The 21,215-nt window shown below is 60.0% G+C and overlaps 1 protein-coding gene across 2 annotated transcripts; it reads right to left on the bottom strand.

The window, feature by feature from the left end:
• Positions 1–660: 660 nt before the first annotated feature.
• On the bottom strand, positions 661–20,481 carry OBSL1 (obscurin like cytoskeletal adaptor 1). 2 transcript variants are annotated; one of them, XM_047085610.1, is made up of 21 exons: positions 19,470–20,481; positions 17,054–17,323; positions 16,718–16,969; positions 16,246–16,548; positions 15,772–16,068; positions 14,493–14,765; positions 13,044–13,316; positions 12,040–12,312; positions 8,893–9,165; positions 7,867–8,142; positions 7,505–7,792; positions 7,056–7,331; positions 6,191–6,460; positions 5,755–6,027; positions 4,489–4,755; positions 3,508–3,620; positions 2,802–2,958; positions 2,470–2,631; positions 2,051–2,155; positions 1,475–1,744; positions 661–773 (listed from the first exon to the last, which is right to left on the bottom strand). In XM_047085610.1, exons 1-21 carry the CDS (start codon positions 20,479–20,481, stop codon positions 661–663), a joined length of 5,796 nt encoding a protein of 1,931 aa, XP_046941566.1. The 2 variants fall into 2 exon arrangements, with proteins under 2 accessions (XP_046941566.1, XP_046941567.1); XM_047085611.1 differs by lacking the exons at positions 661–773; positions 1,475–1,744; positions 2,051–2,155; ... (8 more) ...; positions 7,867–8,142; positions 8,893–9,165 and adding an exon at positions 11,276–11,629.
• Positions 20,482–21,215: the final 734 nt, after the last annotated feature.

Genomic DNA, 21,215 nt, shown 5'->3' with positions numbered 1-21,215 from the left:
AGGGTTGTGAGTGTGCCGCCTGTGTGTGTGTGTATATGTGTGTATGGAGGCGTGGGCTTGAGGGGACACTGGGACCCTTGCCTTAGATTTCCGATTGGTGGGGCTTCTCCAAGGTTGGCCCTGCCTCCACCCCCACTGCTGGGGTCCCACAGGCCACTCTCCTGCATGTCTAAGTGGAGGATGTCTGCCTTCCTCCCCCACTGCTCCACCTCCCAACCAGACTCATCTAAGGCTTCTTGTCCTTGTCCCTGGGGCAAATGGCAGCACCCCTAGCCCTGGTCCCCTGTCTTCTACAAAGCCACCAGCCTGAGGGCAGTGGCAGGGGAGGGGGGTGGGGGGTGCTGCTCTGGGCTGGGTTAGGGAAAGGGGCTGGGGGAGGGGGCTTAAATGCACGGTGCATGTCTGGTGTCTGTCATGCCACCCTGGACACCTCATGCTTCTGTCTCCCCTCACCCCACCCTGTTTTACATGTTTTATAAATGTGCCAAACTGTGTGGCTTCTGCCAGGAGTGGTGGTGGTCTTCAGTGGCTGGCACTTTCATGGGCCAAATGGGAAGCCCCGCAGCCCTTGGTGTCCTGTGTCACTTACTACACAGAGGCTCCAGGCAAGTTCTGCCCTCCTACATCACACAGAGAGCCAGGGAAAAGGACTGTACCACTTTATTGTCCCCAACACCTGTGGTTCCCTTGCCTCCCCACCCCTGCCCAGGGTACGGGCACACGCCTTCCAAGCTGTCCGAGGGCACCTGCCTGGCCTGGTTCGGTCCTCCTAGCTACCTGCAGAGGAATGACTCGGCGTGGGGCTGGGGAGAGAGTGGGTGCCACCGTCCTCTCCCCTGGCAGAGCCTGGGCACCCGCACAGGAAGAGCTGGCTCCTCACCCTCTGCCCCACCCTTTCTGGACCTCTGTCAGGGATGTCTATGAGGGCAGGAAAATGGGAGTCAGCCCCCAGTTAGGGGTAGGAAATGCAGGAATTCAGGTGGAGGGGGGCATCTCTGTGGAAGAGGAAGGAAATGGGACTAGAGGAGCCCTCTTCTCAGCCGGATGTGGAGCTGGCTGAGATGGGCAGAAGCCAGCTGGGCAGAGAGCAGGAGGGGGATGAGGGACAGGTAGGCACAGATCAGGGGCTAGTAGGTAGGAAGGAGAGGAATTAGGGTCCAAATGGGGCATTCAAGAGAGACAGACACAGTCCAGAGGCAGGAGAGAGTGAGAAGCCTGGACAGGAAAGGGCATAGAAAGGTGGAAACGGCTGACCTGAACCAGACGGTTCCAGTAGAGAACACAGGGCTCCCTCCTCTGCTCAGCCCTCAGCCCCTCCCCCACTCCCACCTCCACACACCCCAGAACCAGTTGGCCATCCCAAGTCCTGGAAAACCTCTGGTAGGCGTGTCTCAGCCCACCAGCTCCCAGGCGACCCCTCCTGTCTGGCCAGCCAGCCTGCCCCTCTGACCTCTGCCCAGTCAGCTCCACTCACCCTCTACCAGCAACTGTGTGTGGGCGCTGTCCTGGCCGGCCTGGCAGCAGTAGGTGCCCTGGTCCTCAGGTCTCACGTCATGGATGACCAGGCTGTGGGTGGGGCCGTGGCTGCGCAGCTCATACTTGTCTCCCGGGCACAGCTCGACCCCCTCCCGCAACCAGCACACGTGGCCCCCCGAGCGGGACACAGTCACCTCCAGCACCGCCCTGCGGCCGACCAGAACCGTCTTCTCTCGAGGGGGGCGGCGGCACATCTGGAGAGGCAGTGCTGGGGGTGAGGACGAGGGCTTAAGTTAATAGGGACACGCAGGGCCCCCAGGAGGAGAGACGCATCTTCCCCCTCCCTGCAGCCTCCACTTCTCTTAGATATCTAAGGCACCAGCCCGATCCTCTGTACCCTTAACCCAAAGTCTCCTCCTCCCCAGGAAACGCACTGCCCTCTGTGACCCGCCCCAGAAGAGTCCCTCGAGGAAGGGAGGTGGGGAGGCAGTGTTCCCAGGACCAGCCGCCAGCCTGCCAGTCCCGAGGGGAGATGATGCCCTCCTCTCCCAACCGTCCCTCCCCAGTTGCTTACCCTCCACCTCCAGCTGAGCCACGGACTGGGCGGGTCCCGCCTGGAAGCGGACCTCACCGGCGTCCTCCGGGCGCAGCTCGCTCAGCACCAGAACATGTTTCCTCCCTGGGGGTGAGAGAGGCTCTAGCGAGGCCGGAGCAGCCAAGGGGAGGGTTCGGGGATGAAGGTGGGCCGGAGTAGGTCCCCGGGTCGGTTTGGACGCGGCCAATGTGCGCTGGGGGCGGGACGGAGGGGAAAGAGGAGTGGTCCAGGACCGGTGGCTCAGAGCTGGGGACCGGGGAAATACCGGGAGAAGGTTCCTTGGGCTGTGGGGCGGGGCTCACTCGAGCCAGAGGCGGGGCTTATCCTAGTAGGGCGGGGTTTGCCTGAGCCGGGGGCGGGGCAGCAGGGGGCCAGAATGGGAAGAAAGTCCGCCAGACCTTCCTGTCGGATGCGGACGCGGCCTCCGGGTCTCAGCGGCCGGCCTCCGAGCTCCCAGCTCCCGGTGGTCTCCACCTCCGACACGGTGCACTCGAACGTGGCGCCGTCGCCTTCGCGGGCGCGCACCGCCCGGAGCTCGGAGAGCACTGACACCGTGCGCTCTGGGGCGGAGCCGGGGGCGTGAGGCGGGGGCGGGGCTGAGGGGGCGGTGCCCGCTCACGCCCACACTCCGCCCTACTCCCGGGAGGCACCGGAGTCTGTCCGGGGCTAGTCGGGTCCGCAGCCCCCGCGCCCGCAGCACTGCCCAGTCCGGGCAGCGCCCGGTACCCACCGCGCACTGCCAGGCGGACGGGCCCGGCGCGAGCCGTCCCCACTGCACAGCTGTAGGTCCCGGCGTCCAAGGGGCCGCAGCGCCGCAGCTGGAGAAGGCGACGCGTGCCGAGGGCCTGGAGCCTGAGCCGAGGGCTGGGGGTGAGCGGGCGCCCGTCCTAGGGGCGAGATTTGCAGAGGGTCAGGGAGAATTCGGTTGGACACAGGCAGCCTCGGCCTTGGGAGAGGGCGGCGCCGTCTGTTGAAGTCCAGAGGTTTCGAGGAGCATTTATGCCTCTCTGTCCCCCCAGGCTGGGATCTGGCTGTCCTGAGCCTTTGGGGCCTCCCCAGGAGCCTCACTGGGAAGGTGTCATCCTTGGGGGTGTTAGGACTGAAAAGGGGCGCCGTGGGCACTGGAAGCCAAAAGTCGTGTACCGATCACTCTGGACGTGAGCATGGATTCTAGAATAAGGCAAATCTGGATTCAAATATGGCTCTACCCCTTTTGTCTGCCGCTGGGCGGTATCACCCCACTGAGCTTCAGGCTCCTTAGAGATAACACGGAGATAGCAAAACCTACTCTATAGGGCTGTTGTAAGGATTAGAGGGTTTAATGTAAAGTAAATCTGAGCACAGTGCCAGACACATCTGTTCAGGGAGTATTAGTTGTTTCCATTTGGGCCATTATCATTATGTCCTTATGACGTCAAGGTGGGATGGGTTCTGACCTTCTCCCAGGTAACATCAGCCAAGGCCTGGGAAAGCTCGCACTCCAATGTAGCTGTGTCTCCCTCGGTCACCTCTAGGTCCTGCGGCCCCCTCACAATGGTCACTGGGGCCTCTGGGAGGGGGAGAAGGAAGACACACTTGGGCACAGGGGTCAGTGGTGGACACATTTGGGGAAGGTGGTGGGTGGAGGCCACTCGTCAGAGGGGGATGTGCCTGGACACAAGTGGTCCAAGTGGGATGCTAGTCAGTGGAGGACACAACAGGGCCACAGGGGTCAATGGGACAGGAGTGGCCAGCTGGGGGTATCACACTTTTAAGTTGGCCAGTGGGGGACATGCTGGAATTAGAGGGGCATGGGGGCGGGAACCAAAGCAGGGACGCCAGTGGAGTCACCTATAGGCAGGCATGGTCAGTGGGGACCACACTTTACTGGAATAGACAGGTGACACTGGCCAGTGGGAGACATGATGTGTTCAGAGGAGCAATGGGGGGAACTCCAGAGCACGTGTCGTCAGTGGGGAATATGGGGCGTAGAAAAATGGGCGTCCCTGAACCAGAGTTGCTAGTGGAGTCATCCTTAGGCAGTTAGTGGGTCACTGGGACTTGAGTGGTCAGAAGGGCACACGCAGGCAGGTAGCAGGGGCCACGGCAGGCAGGTGTGGTCAGTGGGGCCACACTCAGAGTGGTCAGTGGGGCCCTGGTCAGGCAGCAGACAAGAGGGACCACACCGGCACAGGCACACTCACAGTGGCATGGTCAGTGGTTCACAGGGACCAGAAGGTCAGTGGAGTCACGCTGGATCGGATCGGTCAGAGGAGCCACACTCAAGCAGGGCGGTCTCGGGGGCCACCCAAGGCCAAAGAGTCAGGAGAGGCACACTCTGACAGGCAGGGTCAGTGCAGGGGGCCACACAGGGAGGGGGATCGGTGGAATCACACTCAGGGCAGTCAGCAGGCAAGCAGCGGGCCCAGAATCCACACCTCTCACAGTGAGTCTGGCTGCGCAGCGCAGGGAATCCGCCGTGAAGGTGATGCAGCCCGAGTCAGCCAGGCCCAGGCCGCTGAGTACCAGACGGTGACTGTGGCTCTCTGCATGCATGTGGCACTTGGGCCCCGGCTGCAGCCGGACTCCACCTCGGGCCCACTCCCCGGTCACACCCTCCTGGGACAGCTCCAGCTGGAAGGTGGCACTGCCCCCCTCAGTGACGGTCACATCCTCCAGAGGCCGCAGCACCCTTAGCTGCCTCGCTGGTTGGGGGGAGATGGGGAGAGAGGGAGGATGAAGGCTACAGCTCTGGGCAGGGGTTTTGAGGGTTCACACAGCTCTTGGCCCCACCTGTACCACCCCTAACACCCAATCTGAGCCCCTGTGGAAGGAAGCCCAGAACCAGGGTCAGGGAGAAAGGAGCACAGGAGGCCAACTGGGTGGGGTGGGGAGGGGCTTAGGAGAGGGCACACGTGAAGGAGATGAGTTGTGGCTAGAGGGTCGAGGAGTCTGGGTGAGGGGTGCTGTGACACTGGGAGGAGCACAGGAATCGGAATCAGACAAGCTGGGATTAGGCCCTAGCTCTGCCACATGGTTTGTGTGCTGTGTGACCTTTGGCAAACTGCTCGACCTCTCTGGGCTTTAGTTTCTCCAACCGTACAAGGTGAACAGCATTGAGACATGGGTTTATTGCGATTAAATGAATGAAATAAATTAGAAGAGACTACATATCAGCAACAGCAACCGTTTACCAAGCTCTGTGTGGGCATTTTTCATGTCATCTCAGCTATTGTTCCTGAAGACCCTTGAAGTACGGATCAGCCCCATTCTTGAGAAAACTTGGCTCAGAGAGAGTAAGTAACTTGCATGAGGTCTCGCAGTTAATAGAAAGCTCTGGCTTGGGGCAGATGGGGGAGTTGCTATTTGCCAAATGGGCCCGTGGACCCTGGGGCAGGTGACTGAGGGATAAACACGGCACGTGTTTCTGGAGTATAATATTTACGCTTACAGCAAAGCCAACTGGGACACGTGAAATGGAATGCAAAATCCACACGGACTTCTAGGGTAAATAGAAAACACTAGAAAATGAAAAGTTTTGCTTTGGGCAGGCTGCTTCAGGTCACACTTCTGGAGGCCAGCCAGGGCTGACTTGCCTCAGTGGCGAGGGGCACTTTGGTGGGGGGTCTGAGGGGCCCTGGGGCAGCCAGGAAAGGCTGCGCCACGGGGCAGTGTGATGGGTTAGGAGAAGACAGGGCACTCACGCCTCACGCTGAGCCTGGCCAGGGTGCGATCGTGGTGGCTCTCACAGCCGTAGGTGCCCTGGTCAGCCAGGACGACGCCGTGGATGAAGAGGCGGTAGACGTGGCCGTCCTGGGCCGTGGACACGCGCGAGTCATGGGGCAAGGGCTCCCCACCTCGCACCCAGCGCACGGCACCTGCTGCGCCCACTCGACCTGTCTCTACTTCGAGGCACACGTCCTGGCCTTCCTCTGCCCGCACATCCTGCAGCCGCCGCAGGAACAGCAGCTCCGTTTCTGGGGAGGAAGGGGGAGGGGGTCATGGAGCCTGGTGGGGCCTGGAGGCTGATGACCCCCTGCTCACCGGCCGGTCCCTGGGCAGAGGCGCAAGGCTGCCAGGGCCAGGGCTGAGAGAACAGGCACAGGAGACAAAACCACTGCATCCCCATCAGGACCAAACCTCGAACGTGGAGCCGGGCACTTGTGGCTGTGCCCCCTGCTCGGGCAGTCACGGTCCCCGCATCCTCCAGCTGACAGCGTCGCACCGTCAGCGTGCGGCTGGAACCATTCTGGGCCATCTCTAACTGGGGCCCCGGAGTGACAACGGCCCCGTTGCGGAGCCAGGTGACATCGGCATCTGGCGGCGAGACTTCACACCGGAATGTGGCATCGTCACCCTCATGGACGGTGAGTGGCGTCAGCTCTGAGACCAGCTTTGCCAGTGGTGGTTCTGGGGGGATGGGGTCAGGCAGTGAGGTGGGCTGTGTCTTTCCCTCTCCCTCCTTTCCATCCTCTCCTGGGTGCAGGTCCTCGTCTCTCAGTTATCTGAAAGATCGTTGCTGAGGACCACGGGGGGTATCTCACAGGACAAGATGCCAGCTCCCTGCCGCTCCTAGCTACCTCCTTTCAATCCCAGCCTGGCTCCCTACTTCTCTGACTCCCTGTTAGGTAATTTACCATGGACCCTATTTATCTCATTTAACGGTCACAACAGCCCTACGAGACAAGCACCACCCCCCGCCCCGCCTTTCAGAGCCGGGGCCCAGAGAGGTGGAGCCACTTGCCAGAGTCTCGCACTACTGACAAGTGGAACCCAGATTGGAACCTGGGTGGGTTGACCCCAAAGCCCCTGCTTTTAACCACTGGGTTATGGCTCCTCCTATACAGAGGGTTCCCGAAGCCTCATCCAAGTACTAGTTGTGCATGCACTGGTTAGAGCCCGAGGCAGCAAGGAGGGGGTCGGGGGATGAAGGAGTCCCAGAAGGGTGCAGGGGTGTGGTCTTTGGGGTGACAGGGCCCACAGGGAGTGAGGGGTGCACTGTTACCTTCCACGCGGACGAGGAAGATGCGGCTGTCCTGGGGCGTGTCGCACAGGTACTCCCCAGCGTCCCAGCTCCGTGCCCCCCGCACCCGCAGCACCTGCCTTGCCCCGGCCTGCTCCAGCTGCACCCGCCCCTGGCTCGACAGTCGCTCCCCGTCCTTGTACCAGCGCACAGGGCCCCCGGGCCCGGAGAGGCGCACCACCAGCTCTAGGTCCCCGCCTGGGGTGCTGCGAACCCTTGTCTGGGCTGCCTCGGGGGCCACCACCCGCACGGGGGGCTCTGTGGGGTCAGAGCTGGGGGTCACTGGATGGGGAGAGGCCCGAGGGCTGTGGGGAGGGCAAGATACTGACAGAGGTGAGTGAGGGATGGACAAGGCATGCTAGAGAGGCGGGGAAACTCATACGGGCTTGGGGGTGCAACGCTCTCAGGCTTTCTGCCCAGGCCGTACTCACCAGCCACTTGGACGGTGAAGCTGAGGCTGGGGGCCCCCGGGGCTGTCCCGGACTGGCAGGTGTAGAGGCCTGCGTGGGCCAGGTCTGCGGCCCGGATACAGAGGATGCGGCGGGGGCCCTCAGCATGGAGCTCCAGGCCCTCGCCCTCCTGCACCGGCCTCCCATTGTGAGTCCAGAAGACCAGGGCACTAGCCCGGGACAGTTCACAGCTCAGCATCACCGGCTCCCCAGGGGCCACACAGAGTGGGGCAGGGGCTGCCTCTGGAGCAAGGAACTGGACTGGGGGCTCTGGACAGAGAGAGGAACATGTCAGCTCCGGCTGACTGCCCCCTCCCGCACCCGGGCTGGCAGGAAGCACCCACCGGCCAGGCTGACATTGAAGGTGACAGCTTCATCACGAGTCTCGCACACATACTCCCCGGCGTCCTCGGGCTGGGCGTGGGGCAGGGTCAGGGTGCGAGCGGGCCCCTCGGCTCCCAGCTGCAGTGTGTCCGATGCTTCCACCTCCAGCCCATCTTTGTACCAGCGCACCTGGGACCCGGCAGGGGCCACCTCACAGCGCAGCTCCACGCGCCCTGGAGCCCTGAACTGCAGGTCCAGGGAGCGAGCTGCCGGGTGCACGATCCTCTCTGGTGGGGCTGGTGGACAGACAGAGGGAAAGGTGCTCAGGCTCAGCCAGCAGGCTCCCACCCACTCACACTGGCTTCTCAGCACTCTCTCTTTCCAGAGCAGTTCTTGGGACTTGTGTGGCTACCATCTGGGGGCACCTACTGTGTGCCCGGTGCTGTGCTAAGCACACGGCAGCTCTTTTCACAGCTACTCCTGACACTCCCGAGGATGGCACCGATGTTGGTTTCACTTTACAGATGAGGACTCGAAGCCTCTTTAGAGGAAAGTGATTTGTCTGAGGGCCCATGGATAGACAGAGGTAGACCCAGACCGATGTGACCCCAATGCACGCCCCACCCTACCATGCCTCCACTCCATATCCCCTTTCCCCACTTTGCTTCTGATGTACTTATCATCGCCTACTGGTTGTCTGTGTATCCTCACTAGAACTCGAGCTCCACAAAGACTGGAGGTGTTCTCTTATTGGTTTGCTACTCTATCCCTCAGCATCCAGAACAGTGCCGAGCACATAGTAGTTGCTCAATAAATATTTGATGAATGAATGAATGCTCCTAACTGCTGGGCTCTCTCTAGTCACTGTCATGGCCTGATCTGGGCAAGCCAGGGCTCTCTGATGGCTGAGAATGAGGAGTCTGGGGGAGGGGCAGGCTGTGTGGGGCAGGTGGGGGGCCCCTAAGAAGCAGGAAGTGAGAAGGTTGGGTGTCTGTCCCTCGGCCTCCTGCCTCTCTAGCTCCCCACGGTGCCCAGAGACTGCCCACCTGTGATGGTGACAGTGAAGAAGGCTGAGTCATCTCCGGCGTCACACACGAACTCGCCCCCCTGCTCGGGCTGGGCCGCAGGCAGAACCAGGCGGCGGCGTGGCCCGTCGCTCTCCAGCACCAGGGCCTCGCTCTCCTCCACCTCCAGCCCATCCTTGTACCAGCGCACAGGGGCGTCCTCCCGAGACAGCTCACACATCAGCACCACACACTCCAAGCTCACGGCGATCAAGGTCACCTCATCTCGGGGGTATATGATGCGCACTGGGGGCTCTGCAGAGTGGGGCAATCACAGGCTGTCACAAACTCAATCGCCAGCCGCCCTGGCAACACGGAGTTCCTGTCGCTCACAACAACAAGAGTGATAAGGATAATAATAACAAGGAATAACAGGTCCACGATCTACCCTCCGAAAACCCTGGGGCCAGAGATGTGAATCCAGAATGCTTCAGATCCCCGGAAAAAAAGGTGCATTTATTATATATCACATACCTGCCTCTCTTAGCCCCCACTGGAGCCCCCCCCTCCGCGCCCCATCCCCTGCCGCAACCAACCACACTAACATTTCGGCAGTGTGACCTATACATATACTCACTCTAAACAAGATACTTAAAGAGCAGAAATAGTTTCACAGGTTTTACTGAAATGACTCTGAAGACCAAACTTAGAAAAAGACTTTTGGTTTGGAGAGGTTTTTTGGATTTCAGAATTGTGAACAAGAGATCGTAGATCTGTAACAGCGAATACTTCTGTATGATTTCCTAAGGTTCCAGGAACAGTCTTAAGCACTTTACACATTGAACTCTCACAGCAACCCTAAGAGGTAGGTATCATCTGGTAGGTTTTCCAGATGAAGAAATCGAGGCAAAGAGTGATTTAACCAATCTCTTTAAGGTCACAGCTGGGTCCACGTACTCGAGGGCTGGAGGAAGAGCCACCATCTGTTAAAGGGAGGCTCAGACTCTGTGAGCAGTGCTGGGATCGAAAGCCAAAGCTTGCTGAACTCAGTAATGATTTTTGCATCTGTGTCTAAGAGTTGCCAGCACCTGTCTGAGTTCCCCAGGGATGCTAAACGCTGATTCTGGGAGTTCATCTCCAACTGCTCCAAAGGGGTCATTCCTCCACAGGAAAGGACCTCCTATGTCAACACTGGAGGTGACTGGTGCACTGAGTCCGAGCCTGCCCATGCTCCCATGCGCCCTGAACATCTCCCAGAATCTTCTAGCTTCCAAGACCTTTTAGAGCCCCTTTACCATGCGGCCCCCTTGTGGCTAAGCTCAGGAACTGCTCCCTTCCGGGAAACACTTTTTTGCAGAGGTGCGCGCATGGGCAGACGTGCTCACCAGCACACAAGTCCTCTGCCTCCACAACCCACCTCCCTAACAGGGCTTGTTCTAAGATTCCAAGGGACGCAGGCTGGTTCTCGGGGGTCCAGCAAGGCTGGTTGATTGCAAGGTGCGGCTGCCTGGGGAGCCAAGGAGGTGAAGGGAGCAGTGGGGTGAGGACAAGGTGCCATGACAGGATTGGGGTGTCCGCACAGCTGCGGGACCTCAGCTTGGCATCAGACTTGTTTATCCCTGGCCCAAAGCCGGGCTGGCTCTGTGTGAACTTCCGGGCCGCTTGTGTGAACTTCCTGGCGAGCAATCTGGTGTTTTGTGGGGAGGCCAGGTGTGAGCTGAAATGTGTGTCTGCCATTGTGTCTGGCCAGGGCGTGGGGCTGAAGAGCTTGAAGGGGTCACTACAGGACAAAACATGCACAGAGAGGCCTCTTTGGCTTTGTGGCTTGGGTGTTCCAGGCTGCACTCTCGCGGGTTGGGGGTGGGGGCACCCAGGCAGCTCAGCCTGGATCGAGGCATCACTGCTGGGGCAGAGCGGAGGACAGGGCGACAAGACAGTGCCAGTGCAGCCAGCGCGGTTCTTCTGTGCCACCGAGCTGTCAGGCCCTGCGAGCGCCACCCCCACCCCCCCACCCGAGCTGCACATCCACACCAGGTCTGGCGCTGAGGCCTGCGGCCCCATGCTTTCCAGCACCGAACCACCGTGACTTTCACAGTCGTCTTGTGCTTTTCCAGCTTTGAACATTCTCCCATCTACCTTCGGCCCAAACCTGACCCCACTCAGCTACCTCGGCCCCTGCCCCCAAGTATCTGCCTTGAAGGCACTCCCTGCCTGCCGACAAGGTTAGCAGCCCCCCAGCCTTGAGCTCCCTCTGTACCCCTGTCACAACACTAGACAGTCCACCTTCTGAGACCCTCTAAAGTGTCTGGCTTTCCTCCCAGGCTGCGTGCTCCCGGAGGGAAGTGAGCGTGTCTGTCTGCTTGCCACCGGGTGTCCAGAGTCCAGCCCAGGGGTGTGGCGGCTTTCTCCGCAGCCCTCTCTGACTCTCCTGTTCTCTCTCCAGCCCTCTGCTCCTTCACATCACTTGTCACGACGTGTCAACTGTGCATTTATTTGTGCATTTATTGGTTTAACACAGGGGTCGCAAACTCAAATGCCCACAGGGGCCAGGTAGGTGGTCAGGTGAGTGGTGGAAGGGGTCTGGGGAGAGGCAAAGAGGAATGGCAGAGGGGGAAGGGCAGAGGAATGTGGGCCCCACATTATGGGGGCAGCTGCTACTCAGCACCAGCTGTTCGTCGCCATGGGGGGAATCGGGACCAGAGCCGCCGGGTCTTCGGCTTTTTCAAGAGGACGCATAACTCCGGATTGTTATTTGAACTGTCCTGACTTTGGTAAGACTCTGCAGGCCAAACAAAACACATCTGTGGGCTGCATGGGGCCCTACGGACTGCCCGTTTGCGACCCCTGGTTAACAGCTGCCTCCCCAGCTCGACTGCAGCTCTGAGAGCAGAGAGTGTGCATGTCTCACACACCAGTTACCTGCAGCACCCGGCCCGGGGTCTGGTGGCACGTGGGAGGCACCCAGTAAATGAGCCAGGGGAGCACAGCTCTTCCTGGCCCTGGTGCTGGGGAGGAGCCTGCTTCCTTGAATAGGGGCCCTGGGGTCTTCCGGGCAGGGAGCCTCGGTACACGCACCCGCAGCCCCACCTCCCTCCTCCCCAGTGTGCCGACTAGGGAGTAGGTGGCCAGCTCCCCCGAGGGCTCAGGACTGTCCTCTGGTGACCCCGGGCGGCTGGGGTGAACCCACACCTGTGACAGTGACGGTGAAGGAGGCCGACTCGTCATCGATTTCACACAAGTACTCGCCGGAGTCCTCCAGCTGGACGGCAGGCAACACGAGGCGGCGGACGGTGTCCTCCTTCTGCAAGAGCAGTGCGGGGCTCTCCACCACCTCTTCACCGTCCTTGGTCCAGCGCACCTCGGCCCACGGCCGGCACAGCTCACAGGTCAGCACCACACGCTCCAAGCGCACGGCCGCCACATACACCTTGCCACTGGGGTACACGATCCACGAGGAGACATCTGCGGGACAGGGACAGTCATAGCTGGGACCGAGGTGCCCGGCTGCCCTCCCTGAGCCACGCCCGTTCCCTCCTCCTGCAAGTGGGCCACGTGTTGACGAAGAGAGCCTTCCCACCTTCCCACTTACATAGAACTCCCAGTGCTCATCACAACAAAAAAAAAAAAAGAAAGAAAGAAAAAGAAGAGAATCTGCCTTTGGATTAGGTCTCCTAGCTGCTGGGACAGCCACCCCCATCTGGAGACACAACCACAGTCACCAAAGCAGGTCACAGGCACGGTGGCCCCATCGGGACCATGGTGTCAGCCTTGGCTGTAGAAATGGTCTACGCTCTCTGGGTTGGGTCAGGGACCGTACATAAGATGGGGCTGGGGAGAGGTGGGTTAGGTGCCCAGATGGAGCCAGGGTCTCCCATAGACTTTTGAGGTCTTCTGACCCCTCTAGGGTGGGGGCTTACCTGCCCTACACCCTGCCCCGCAGGAAAGCTCTGCCATTCCTAGAGGTTCTCCTTCGCCAGAGAACGGAAAGGGGCAGAGGTGCCCTGTGACTCGTGGAGCCCTGGCCAGCGTTTAGGATAACATGGTTTTGGTGGGTGACTGAATTGTAGGATGCAGACTGAGGAGGGGCACGCAATCAGCTTCCGGGGAGGGAAGAGGGCCTGGGGAAGAGTGGCCCGGAGGGGATCGTGTGACAGCTGCTAGGCGGTGCCACACGGACCTGCCTGTCCCCCCACCTGTGATGGTGACGGTGAAGTAGGCACGCTCATCTCCAGCGACGCACTGAAACTCGCCCCCGTCGGGGGGCTGGGCGGCAGGCAGCACCAGCCGGTGGTGGGGCCCCTCCTTCTCCAGCACCACAAAATCACTCTCCTCCACCTCCTGCCCATCCTTGTACCAGCGCACGGGTGCATCCTCTCGGTCCACCTCACAGGCCAGCATGACACACTCAGAGGTTATGGCATGCACAAACACGTGCTCCTGGGGGTCCAGGATATGCACCGGGGGGTCTGGTGGGAAGCAGACAAAACGAGGTCACGCAGACAGGAGACTCACAGGAGACAGTTTCCTCCCCAGGGGACACTAGGAGGGTTAAGGCCGTGCTGTGCAGGGTGGTCTGGAGCAAGGACGTGGGGTACTGAGGGCATGGCAGGTGAGGCAACGCAAACCATGTGGCACCTTTGTGTTCTGGGCATCCCCACAGGACGTGGGGGTGGCTGGGCGGGGACATGGGGGAGGGGGAGGCACAGATGACAGCCTTTGCCTAGGCTGAGAGGAGGTCATTATCATGGGCCACACTGCGCCACGCTTGCTGCTGTTTTTACAAGGGATCCCCTGGAGCACCGGCCCTAGGATGGGCAGGAAGGGGGAATGACTTAGGTGCCACAGTGAGACAGCTGCTCACTACAGGTAGTGAGTTCCCTGTCACTGGGTGCGTGTACAGCAGTTAGAGGGCCTCCTTGCAGTGGGGTTGAGACAGGATGTCCACTCGAAGCGAGAAGATGAGGTGAATCGGTGGTTCCCAAGCTGCCTTCCCGGAGTGATCCCCAGGCTCTACCCTGGATAGTCTGGAGCTGGAGAGCTGGGGGGCCTGGGCGTATGCATTTATAACAAGCTTCCCAGGTGGTTCTGAAGCAGCCAGAACATGGCCTGAGAACCACTGGACCCCTGCACTTAAAGCTTCCCTTTGACCGTGGCTACCTGAGATAGTAGGATAAGCACAGACCTGGGTGTGAACCCAGCTATGGTGTTTGCTGGCTGTGTGATAATGGGCAAATCACATAACCTCTCTGAGCCTGTTTCTTCATCTGTGTTGTAGAGATCTACTGCTTCTCATCCAGATGTGGAGATTACGTGAAACCCTATGTATTTGAAACATTTGGTATTATGTTGGGTTCATGGCAGGGACCCAGTAAATGTTAGCACGTGCCTCTCCTTCCCTTAATTGAATTTCGTTTCCCCACCCTCATTACCTAGCCAGGGGTATGTGGAGGGCAAGTATGCTGGAGGGTGTTGGTGCACGGGAGGATTAGGAAGCAAGTACAGAGTAATTTGAAAACGTGTCCGCTGGCCCCCTTGGCTCTCCCTGGAAGGGACCCCCAAGCAGGCAGACCAGGGGGCAGGGCCTGCATGGCCCCTGGGAATCAGCCTCAGCTGCAGGAGCCCAGACCACCATAGTTGCTGACCTCGGACGGTGACACTGAAGAAGGCTGAGACGCCTTCTGTTCTGCACTCAAACTCGCCGCTGTCTCGGACTTCGGCGGCCGGCAGGATCAGGCGGTGTTTGCGCCCATCTATCTTCACCACCAGCGACTCGCCCTCCTCTACCTCCTGCCCGTCCTTGTACCAGCGCGCTGGGAAGTCCACCCGGGAGAGCTCACAGGTCAGCACCACCCGCTCCGAGGTCGTGAAGGTCAACGACTCCTTGTCCTGGGGGCTCAGGATGTGCACCGGGCTCTCTGTGTGGGGAGAAGCGTGGGCACAGGCAGCACCCTTGTCATGCTCCACCTGGGATAAACACCCCTCGCTGGTGCAGGCTGGAGTACATCAGGCCAGACAACCGCTGGCTCAACGCGTTTGATGGAATTAAAAAGAAAATCGCTGGGCTCACATGCCAATTCTTAAGGGCAATGTTTGAGCGTACAGAATTCCTAGGGAGTCTACTGAAAATGCAAACTCTTAGGCCCCACACAGGCATGCAAGGGCCAGGGGATCTGCATTATCAACCAGCCCTCCAGGCAGTTCTGATGTCAGGGGTCCGAGGCTGCATTTTGAAAATGCCACTCTGGTTGTTGGTTCTTACTCTGCCCTCCTCCCAGGATGCCAGCAGCTGACCACCTGCCTGGCCCTGTGCTCGGTCACCGAGGAATTCCTTGATTGGCCGGACAAACTCCAGCAATGGTGAGATGGCAAATGCCACATGTCCCCTGCACTTTCAGATGCCCACCAAGAACCGTCCTCCTCAGGGACCCCTCATCCCCTTCCTTCCTGGTTTCCACAGGTGGCACAGTGTGATTCTGGCACCAGACTGCCTGGCTTCATAACCCAGCACTACCACTCATTAGCTCGGTGACTCTGGGCAAATCACTTAACTCCTCTGTGACTCAGTGTCTCCATGTGTAAAATGGACTCACCAAAGAATCTATCTTGTAGGGCTGTCGAGAGAACCGTGTTAATTAACGCACGTAAAATGATTAGGATTGTGCCTAACACTACAAGAAGTTGCTCTGATAATGTTATCGGTTACATGAGAAGGCAGGAAGCAGTCAGGGACTAGGGCCCAGGGGCCATGCCTCTAAGATAGCAAATGTGATGGAATTCTATAAGCCACAAAGAGAATTTGGCTACGATGCTGAAGATAACGTACGTTGTACGTAGGTGGAAACTGGCCTTCTGGACCGCTGAGCCCTCCGTCTGAACCCACCAAGGACTTCTGTGTCCACCCAGGTCCCCACCAGCACCAACCTTGGATGGTGAGGGCCGCCGAGTCCTGCACACCGGGGCAGCTGAAGCCAACGAGTGCCCCGCTGTGCTGGTGCCTGACGGCCTGCAGGAGGAGTCTGTGCTGTGGGCCTTTCTGCTCTATCCGGTATCGCAAGGCCCCAGGCTCCACCTGGCCCTCTGGCTCATTACTCTCGAGCTCTTCCCCGTTAAGGAACCAGGTGCCCTGGATGATGGTGGAAAGATCCAGGGAGAAGACCGCATCTTCCCCGTCGTATACCTGTACGTCCTCCAGACCTGCCACCAGGCGGGCTGTGGGCACTGAGATGGGGACAGAGTGCCGCCATCAGAACCAGAGGGCTGGCAGAGGACAAGAGTTGGCAGGCAGAAGGCATATAACACGACGGGGACCGAAGGCTGGGGAAGGGAGGAGAGAGGATGGGGAGGTGTGACTGGGGTACGGCCGCGGACAGGCTGGGTCCGGAAGGACTGACTCACCGAGGTGAGCAGACCCATGGAACACAACGTGGGGACTGCGGCCGTGCTCGCTGACTGTGCAGACGCGGAAGCGGTAGTCGCCCTCGGAGGGCACGCAGTCCCCTGGGACCTCCACGGCTCCGGCTTTCTCGATGCTGAAGCACTGGATCCAGTCTTCCGAGCCCACCTCCTGCCGCTCCAGCCGGTAGATGAAGGGGGTCTCAGGAGCCGGCTCGGGGGGCTTCCAGGTCAGCAGGACTGTGTTCTTATGGCCCTTGAACATCTCTGCCAATACCGGGGGTCCCGGGGGGCTGTGCTTGACGCCTGAGACAGAGGCAGGGTTTGCATTCCAGCCCTGCTCCAGCCTCCCACAGCCCTCCCAACTTGAGTCCGCTTTGCCAACCCAGGCTCTGGCATCTGGTCACCCTCCTGCCCTGGCCCTCCTGTCCGGCCCTCGGAGAGTCAGTCTGCCCACGGGCTTTCCTGCCCTCACATTTGACTCTGAGCAGAGTGGTGGTACGGGAGTTGCCCAGGCTAAAGGTGACCTCGCCGGCATCTTCTCGGGTGACCCCTGGAAGGACCAGGGCATGCATGTGGCCGGAGCTGCTCTGACAGATGGTCGGCAGGTCCTCCCCATCGCGGCTCCAGCGCCCCTGGACCCCAGCTTCCTGTGTCTCCACCAGCAGCACCGCATTCTCTCCCTCCAGGACGTCGAGCTTCCGGGGCAGCCGCTTCAGGATGGGCCCTGAGAAAAGGACGGGAATCCCCCAGCCTGGGGCCTGGGCATCCGCCTGCCTCAGCCTCGGCCTCCTCCCACTGGCCAGCCCACCTTTGACCGTCACATTGGCCACCGTGCGCACCCGGCCCCGCATCTCGCACAGGTAGACACCGTCGTCGTCTGCCTTCAGCCTGTGGATGATGAGGCGCCGGACGGCGCCCTCCTCGATCTGCTCGTACTTGCGGCAGGGCAGCAGCCGCTGGTCCTCACGGAACCAGGCCGTGGGAATGCGGGAGTTGGGCACTTTACACTCCAGCACGGCAATGCCATGCTCCCGGCCCTCCACATCCTGCAGGGGCCTGGTGAACCGCAGACGGGGCTCTGTGGGGAGGGGAGAGATAGAAGGCTCTGGAGAGGGCCAGACCAGGGGAAGGGCTCCGTGCATTACCAACTGCCTATACCCGCGTCAGCTCCTGCCATTTTCCTCCCAGGCCAGCAGGTATTCCAGGATCACAGGAAACCCAACAGGAGAGACGTCAGGTGGCCTGGATTCTCATCTGACCCTGACGCTCCGGCCACATCACCCTGAGCAAGGCCATTTCAGTGATCCTGGGCCTCAGTTTTCTGACTGTCAAGCGGGGAAAGGGATGGAAGGGTTTGGACCACAACGGTGATTTTCCAGCTGTTCCCTGGGGTCCCTCAGAGGCACTACACAAATTCTGCAAGGGGCTGAGCTGAATTTCATTTTTAAAGAACTTTAGTCATTTTCACCTGGCTAGAGCTAGAGCATATAATGCTGAGTGAAATAAGTCAGTCAAAGAAAAATACTATATGACCTCACTCATATGTGAAATTTAAGAGACAAAGCAAATGCGTGAAAGAAAAAATAAAAAAAGAAGGAGACAAATCAAGAAACAGACTCTTAACTATAGGGAACAAACTGATGGTTAGCAGAGGGGAGGTGGGGGGGGAATAGGGGATGGGGATTAAAGGGGCACAATAATCATGATGAAAAAAATAAAATGATTTTTAAAAAGTGCAATTAAAATTTAAAGAAACAGGGGCGGCTGGGTGGCTCGGTAGGTTGAGTGTCTGACTCTTGAATTTGGCTCGGGTCATGGTCTCACGGTTCGTGAGTTTGAGCCCCGGGTCAGGCTCTGTGCTGACAGTGTGAAGCCTGCTTGGGATTGTCTCTCTTCCTCCTCCCCTCCTGGCACATGAGAGCATGTGCTCTCTCTCAAAATAAAGAAATAAATAAAACTTAAAAAAAATTTTTAAAGTAGTCATTTTCAGGGGGGGCAGGTGGCTCAGTGTGTTAAGCATCTGACTTTGGCTCAGGTCGTGACCTCGCGGTTCTTGAGTTCAAGGTCCACATCGGGCTCTGTGCTGACAGCTCAGAGCCTGGAGCCTGCTTCAGATTGTGTCTCCCTCCTCTCTGCCCCTCCCCATTCGTACTCTGTTTGTCTCTCTCAAAAATAAACGCTAAAAAAATAAAATAAATTGTCGTTGTCAAAACTGCATTTTACAAAAAGAAAGCATGATGATGGAAATGGCCAGCGGGTTATCAGGCCGCTGGAGAAGCGTGTATGTCCTGTGCCTCTGGGAAGCTCTGCCTTCCCATTGGGCTTTTCTTTCCTGATGGTGTTAGTGCAGTTTTGCAAGTTTGTGCACATCAGACCTCACCACAGAAGCACAGGTGCCACATGCTGCCCTCGCGCCAGGCAGGGCTCAGGAAATGTGCCCATTTTTCTTCCTCTGAGGGGACAAGTTGAGGAATAGCTAGTGAAGGTATAACCCCTGGAGTTGCAGGGAACTCCTATTCTGGAGAGCTTCACCTTCCAGTGGGAGTTTGGGATGTTTTTTTCCTCTGAGTTTTCTGTTTATGAGCAATGTATCTAATGTTATTAGATATTGCTGGTGACTCAACTTTGAAATGGAAATCTCTTCTCCTTCACCTTCTTCTTCTTTCAAACCTGGAGAGCAGTTTCATAAAAGTGCATTTTTTTTTCCTCCCTCAAGTCTACCTTTGGTGTGAATCAGGAGTTTCTCAATGTGTCGCTTGCAGCCAGACTTTCCCCCCAGGACTCACAGACTAGACCCAGCTGTGAATGCAGCCTCCTCTTACCCTTGTTCTCATGGATAGTTATGAATCTGGACCCGGAAATGTACACCCATAAAATGTTCCTTATATCAGTCTCCACAGGGATTTCCATTGAGGGAAGGGGAGTGAAACAAAGAGGCTGAAATCCCCTGGACTAGAAGTGCTCCCTCTTGGTTCGTACATCAATCACTCCTTAAAGCAGTTTATCAAAGGCTGGTTTTCCACCCTCTGCCTCAGAATCACTTACGAAGTTTGCTAAGAAGTTCCTGGGTACCCTGGAGACCTACTAAATACGAATCCCTGGGGGGGTGGGAGGCGGGCAGGAAACGGTATGCTATTAGTCCGTCTCCCCTCCCCCTACCGGCTCCCGGGCAGAGCTGGAGGCCCCTCCCCAGGGCCCGGGCAGCCCCAGGGGTGCCGCAGTACCTTTGACATGCAGCTGCACCGCGCTGAGAGTCTGGCCCGCCGAGTTGCGCGCTGCGCACACGTAGAGCCCGCGGTCCTTGGCCTGGCAGTAGAGCACCTTGAGCACGAAGCCGCCGTCGCGGTCGCGGTACATGAGGCGACGGCGGTCGGAGAGCAGCGGGCGGCCCTCCCAGTGCCATTCGATCTCGGGCTCTGGCTTGCCCATCACGTAGCAGCGGAACTTGGCGTGCTTGCCTTCGTTCACCCAGAAGGTCTTGGGCGCGCACTTGAGCGGCTCCACCACGGGCTTGGGAGCCTCATCGGGGTCCTCGGGCGGGCTCTCGGGGGGCTGATGCACCTGCAGCAGCGCGCCGGCCTGCGCGTGGCCGTGCGCGTTGCGGGCGTGGCACACGTAGACGCCCGAGTCCGGCAGCCGCGCCGCCAGGATGCGCAGCGCTAGGCTCACGCCGGGGCCGCCCTCGGCACGGCCGGGCTCGAGCACGAAGTGGCCGCTGTCCCACACTTCGTCCAGGGCCATCCCGTCCTTCTCCCAGTAGAGCGCGGGCGCGGGGAGGCCCCCCACCTGGCACGTCAGCACCACCTGCTCCCCCCGCAGCACCCACTGGGACCGGGGCCCAGCCAGGAACACCGGGACGCCCTCCCCCGCCCCGGGAGGAGGCAGCGGGCGCTCGGCGGGCTGGGGCTCGGGCTCAGGGGCCAGCGGCTCCAGCACGGTGACGGCGGCCGCCGCGTAGGCCTCTCCGGCCGCGTTGCGGGCGCGGCACACGTAGACCCCCGCGTCGGTGGGCAGCGCGCCGCTCAGCAGCAGGCCGTGCTCGGCGCCGTCCACCGGGAAGCTGAGACGCTCGGAGGCCGCCAGCTGCTGGCCGCCCTTCTCCCACACGACAATGGGCGGCGGCTCCCCCAGGACCACGCACTTGAGCTCGGCCTCGGCGCCACTTACCACCCGCACGGGCCGCGGGAAGCGCAGGAAGCACGGGGGGCTCCCCTGATCTCCCGAGCCCGCCTTCATCGTGGCGGCCGGCCCGCAGCGGCGCGGGGGGGGGGGGGCGGGAAGGGCGGGCGGCGGGCGCGCGGAGGCCGGGGGCGGCGGCGGGAGCCCGCGAGGCGAGGCGCGGCGCGTCTGGGGCCGGGGGCGGCGGGGACCCGCGGGGCTCTCCCCCGGCCGCCCGCTCCCGGCTCGCCTCCTTACCCTCGGCCCGGAGCTGCGGCTCTGCGGCGGCGGCGATTCCCGGGCCCCGAGTCGAGAGCTCGAGGGGCAGTCCTTCCTGTTTGCCTTTGCAGCCAGGGGCCCCGCAGCCTCCCCTGCCCGCGGCCTGGCTTCCTGCTCCGGAGAGCCTCTCTTCCCAGCCCCCTCCCACAGCCTGGCCCTCTTTCCCCTCCTCCCTCCCACCTCCAGCCGCCAGGTCCCCAACCGCCCGCCAGGCTTGGGCCTGAGTGGCAGAGGCGCCTGCAGCTGCCAATCCCAAAAATATTCTCTGATGACACAGCTGGAGGACAAGAGCCCAGACTAGCTCTTCCAGGCTAAGTTTAGAGCAGGCGGGACCACCTGCCCCCGGCCCTAGCCCCAGTTCTAGCCCCGACCTCAGCCCTACCCCCCCATGACCCGCCCAGCAGCTGCTTGGTTGAAAGCCACCGCCCCCCCCCCCCCCCCCCGCCCAAGATCTGAGGGGCTGGCGCATTCTGTCTCCCCGACGACGAGTAACACTGTTAGGAGCTGGCTGACCCCAGCTCCCAGGCTCCTGT

Source organism: Lynx rufus, unplaced genomic scaffold (assembly GCF_022079265.1).
Source record: "Lynx rufus isolate CCGP_SWC_20201006 ecotype Redwood Valley unplaced genomic scaffold, mLynRuf1.p SCAF_2, whole genome shotgun sequence".
Classification (NCBI taxonomy): domain Eukaryota; kingdom Metazoa; phylum Chordata; class Mammalia; order Carnivora; family Felidae; genus Lynx; species Lynx rufus.
This window is presented reverse-complemented; position numbering and strand designations above follow the sequence as displayed.

Excerpts from the sequence above, each read along its gene's own strand:
- OBSL1 (XM_047085610.1), bottom strand. The coding sequence starts at position 20,481 with ATGAAGGCGGGCTCGGGAGATCAGGGGAGCCCCCCGTGCTTCCTGCGC. Across the intron at positions 16,069-16,245 it reads CCATGGGTCTGCTCACCTCG|TGCCCACAGCCCGCCTGGTG; the intron begins GTGAGTCAGTCC and ends TCCCCATCTCAG. Across the intron at positions 6,028-6,190 it reads TGCCCGGCTCCACGTTCGAG|AAACGGAGCTGCTGTTCCTG; the intron begins GTTTGGTCCTGA and ends CTTCCTCCCCAG.